At 44.7% G+C, this 3,932-nt stretch overlaps 1 protein-coding gene across 1 annotated transcript in view; it reads right to left on the bottom strand.

The window, feature by feature from the left end:
• Window positions 1-421: 421 nt before the first annotated feature.
• The window catches only part of NDUFA10 (NADH dehydrogenase (ubiquinone) 1 alpha subcomplex, 10, 42kDa), a 14,418-nt gene continuing 10,907 nt past the window's right edge, over window positions 422-3,932 (bottom strand). Inside the window, exon 7 of the mRNA XM_009073046.1 lies at window positions 422-508. Within this exon, the coding sequence (XP_009071294.1) occupies window positions 422-508 (87 nt within the window). The remainder of the gene's footprint in view (window positions 509-3,932) is intronic.

The raw sequence follows: 3,932 nt of genomic DNA, 5'->3' as shown, positions 1-3,932 counted from the left end.
TATATGCATATCTTTATACATATATGCATTTACATAGAGTACCTTTCTCTCCAGCACTGCTCTGGGAACATAGGTAGCCCCACTAGCAACACTCAAGAGCTCCACTGGAAGACAGTTAATCCTGGAGTACTTGCAAAGAAGTAAAATCAAATCAGATTATATTCCAGTAAGGCATTTTCCACTGTCTTGAGTTTGACCCCTTCATACCCAATCAGGCAGACAAGGACCTTGAACAAAACCCACTTTAAACCCGTCTGGAGTCTCCTGTCTAATCAATCAGCAGCAGCATGCTACACCATGTTACAGTGTCAAGCACAAATGTTACAAAATAGGAATACACCTTTAAAAACCCAAGGCTTTGAGCATTATCCCTGAGATCTGCAGCTAAGTAATGCTCAGTGGCTGGATGACAGCACACTTACTAAAGTCTCAAATGATGGAAAGAAACATCATCCTGCTCCAGCCATGGCCCCTTGTCAAACTTCAGGTACTCGACATCTTCGATGACCTGCAATCAGAAGAGAAAGGTCACACTAAGAGGAGTTTGATCAAAACAACCAAAAAGCAATGAATGAATCACAACAGATTATTAAACAAATGAAAAAGGCTTCAGTGACAAAGTTTTATTAGCAAGGCAAATGTTTAGAGAAAACATCAGCATCTCCCAGTCCCATTTCTGGAGGTTGTGGCCTTGCCACAAGAAATGGACAGAAAGGTAGGGCCCAGCTCTGAATATCCTGGTGCTTCCAGCCTGGCTGAGAGGTACCTTATTTCCAAACACCTGATCCAAGACATTCTTCCTCAACCTGCTGTTGGGGCTGAAAAGCCCTCCTCTGAGGGAGAATGAGGAGGATGTGGAACTAAGTTTGAATTTAACCCATTTTGTTGCCAAAAAATCACCATGCTACATAGGGACCATTTTGGTTGTTGGTTTTATTTCCAGAGAGGCTCAGTGGCACGTTAACTAAGGCAGGCTGAAGGGCAGTTGTGGCAGACACCTCTTGGTGTTGTGCTGTGTGGTTCACATCACAGAAACAAAGGCATGTTTCAGACTGGAAAACTCAAACAGACTTGGAGTAGCTGCACTGATGAGTCCAAAGGGTCAAAATTTGAACATCCAGCAGGACCTACTCATGCATGGATACACTCTCAGCAGAAAGGAAAGGTAACACTCACAGCTCAGCACCCAGAACCATTCAAACAAGTAACACCAACTCAGTAAATCATTCCTTCAGCATCCCCAAACTTATCAATCCCAGATTTGAGCTTCATTTACAGCCCGGCTCCACCAGAAAATAGGTATTTGCTGGTCTACTGGGTAATTGCTTATCACAAGCCTGAGGTTATCACATGGCTGGCTGGACCTGAAGGAAACCTGAACTGGTGTCAGCAGGATGCACTTCAGGTGCACGATGAGGTGGAGATAGCACCTTCAAGCAACCTGGAAGGAGTGAGCTCCAAGCATCACTTTTCAGCAGCCTTTTCCAGAAGGAAAGGGTAAACCTATGAGGTCAGGCCCAAAATCCTGAAGACACATTGTCAAGCCACTGACAAGTAAGCAGATGTCAGTAATAAAGTGGTAGAATAAGACATGAAAAATCCTTGTATTCTTTATATTAAATCCACTATAATAATTCCCTGAATAATCACAGCAAACTCTGAATCCCCATCTATTACAAGTTAAAAGGCACTAACAAAGTGAAATGGCAAAGTAGCATCAACTACAAAGGTCACAGAATCCCAGACTGGTTTGGGTTTGAAAGAACTCCAAAGCTCATCTCATTCCAACCCCTGCCATGGGCAGGGACACCTTACACTAGTCTAGGTTGCTCCAAGCACCATCCAACCTGGCCGTGAACACCACCAGGTATGGAGCAACCACAGCTTCTCTGGGCAACCTGTGCCAGTTGCTCACCACTCTATCACCAGTGTTGTGTTTTCATGGTAAGAAATAAGGGCTGACACACACGACCATTATATTTCTTAAAGACTAATTCTGCAGATAAAGACTTAAAAAATACAGTTGAAATGACATCACCAAAGCATATTTAAATTTCAAGCATGTTTAAGATACATCACTGAATCATAAAGGTTGGAAAAGATCATCAAGTCCAACACTTAACCCAGCACTGCCAAGGCCACCACTACACCACATTCCCGAGTGCCACACAGACATGTTTTTTGAAGGTTTCTAGGGATGGTGAGTTCATCACTGCTGTGGGCAGCCTGACAGCCCTTTCAGTGAAGAAACCTTTCCTAATATCCAATCAGACATTCTTTAATGCCTCACAAAGGGGCACTTGCACACCAGATACTGCACCTGTGAGCACAGAGAACTTAATTGAAAAGCTGAACCTCCACCACCCTTCTCATCAGCTACACAACAGCAACTCCTCTAACAGCAAAGCTTTGGAAACGTAGCCCTATGGCTGATGACAGGACTAAACATACAGTTGCTCCAATATGGCTCAGAATATATTACAGGGGAAAGAGGAATCTGAATCCAAATTAGTTTTGCTCACTGTTACTATAATATCTCTCCCAGTAACTGCTTAACAATAGTAACAGCTTCCCAATCAGCAGAGAAAAACAGCTTCTTAATCTATAAGGAATGCCCCAGCACCTCCTGGGAATTAGCACCAAACAGAATCATAGAATCAGCCAGGTTGGAAAAGATGTCCAAGACCATTGAGTCCAACCCCACCATGGTTACTAGATCATGGCACTAAGTGCCACATCCAGTCTCATCTTCAAAACCTTCAGGGACGGTGAAGCCACCACCTTGCTGGGCAGCCCATTCCAATGCCTGATCACTCTCTCCATAAAAAATCTCTTTCTAATATCCAACCTAAACCTCCCCTGGCAGAGCTTGAGTCTGTGCCCTCTTGTCCTCCTGCTGGTTGCCTGGGAGAAGAGACCAACCCCCACCTGACTCCAACCTCCTGTCAGGGAGTTGGACAGGGTGATAAGGTCTCCCCTGAGCCTCCTCTTCTCCAGGCTAAACAACCCCAGCTCCCTCAGCCTCTCCTCATGGCACTTGTGCTCGAGTCCCTTCACCAGCCTCGTTGCTCTTCTCTGGACCTGCTCCAGCACTTCAATATCCCTCCTGAACTGCGGGGCCCAATATCCCTCAAGAGGATACACCCGTGTAAGAACACACCTTACAAGTCAAATTCCTCCTGGCAACCCTTATTTCCAAATTTCAACTGTGTCATTCCAAAGGCAAAATGAATCTGAACAGAAAAGAGAGGAAAACCATCTTTATTCTTTCAAGTAGAAATACCAGTATCTATCCCCAGCATCCAACGACGACAATGATAATACCATGCATGAAGGCTGGACTTGATAATCTTGGAGGTCTTTTCCAACCTTAATGATTCCATGATTTTGTACTTCAACTTCCAAATAGTAATCCTCCCTGTAGTCCAGATTGGTCCAACCAAATTAAGAACTCCATCAGTGCATCTGATGACCCTATTTATAGAAATGCCACGTAATTGCCAAGCTCAGCAGACTCTCCACTTGAAGAACAAGAGCTTTAGACTGACTTTAAACCCTGATTTAAAGGATTAAAGCCAAATCCTCTAGCAAAGGGGTTTGCTACAAAAAAAAAATCTAGGCAGGAAACAAGCTGCTTTATTCTGACCAGTTTAAGATGTGTTCAGAGAGAAGGACAGGGAGAAAACCAGCATCAAATGCATGGGCTGCACCCAAAGGAGTGTGGACAGCAGATCAAAGGAGGTGATTCTTCCCCTCTGCTCTCGTGAGACCCCACCAACATCTGGTGCCCTCAATGTAAGAAGGACATGGAACTGTTGGAGCAAGTCCAGAGGAGGCCACAAAGTTGCTAAGAGGACTGGAGCATCTCCCCTATGAGGACAGGCTGAGGGAGTTGGGGCTGTTCAGCCTGGAGAAGAGAAGACTGCATGGAG

This window comes from Acanthisitta chloris, unplaced genomic scaffold (assembly GCF_000695815.1).
Source record: "Acanthisitta chloris isolate BGI_N310 unplaced genomic scaffold, ASM69581v1 scaffold8634, whole genome shotgun sequence".
In the NCBI taxonomy this organism is placed as follows: domain Eukaryota; kingdom Metazoa; phylum Chordata; class Aves; order Passeriformes; family Acanthisittidae; genus Acanthisitta; species Acanthisitta chloris.
This window is presented reverse-complemented; position numbering and strand designations above follow the sequence as displayed.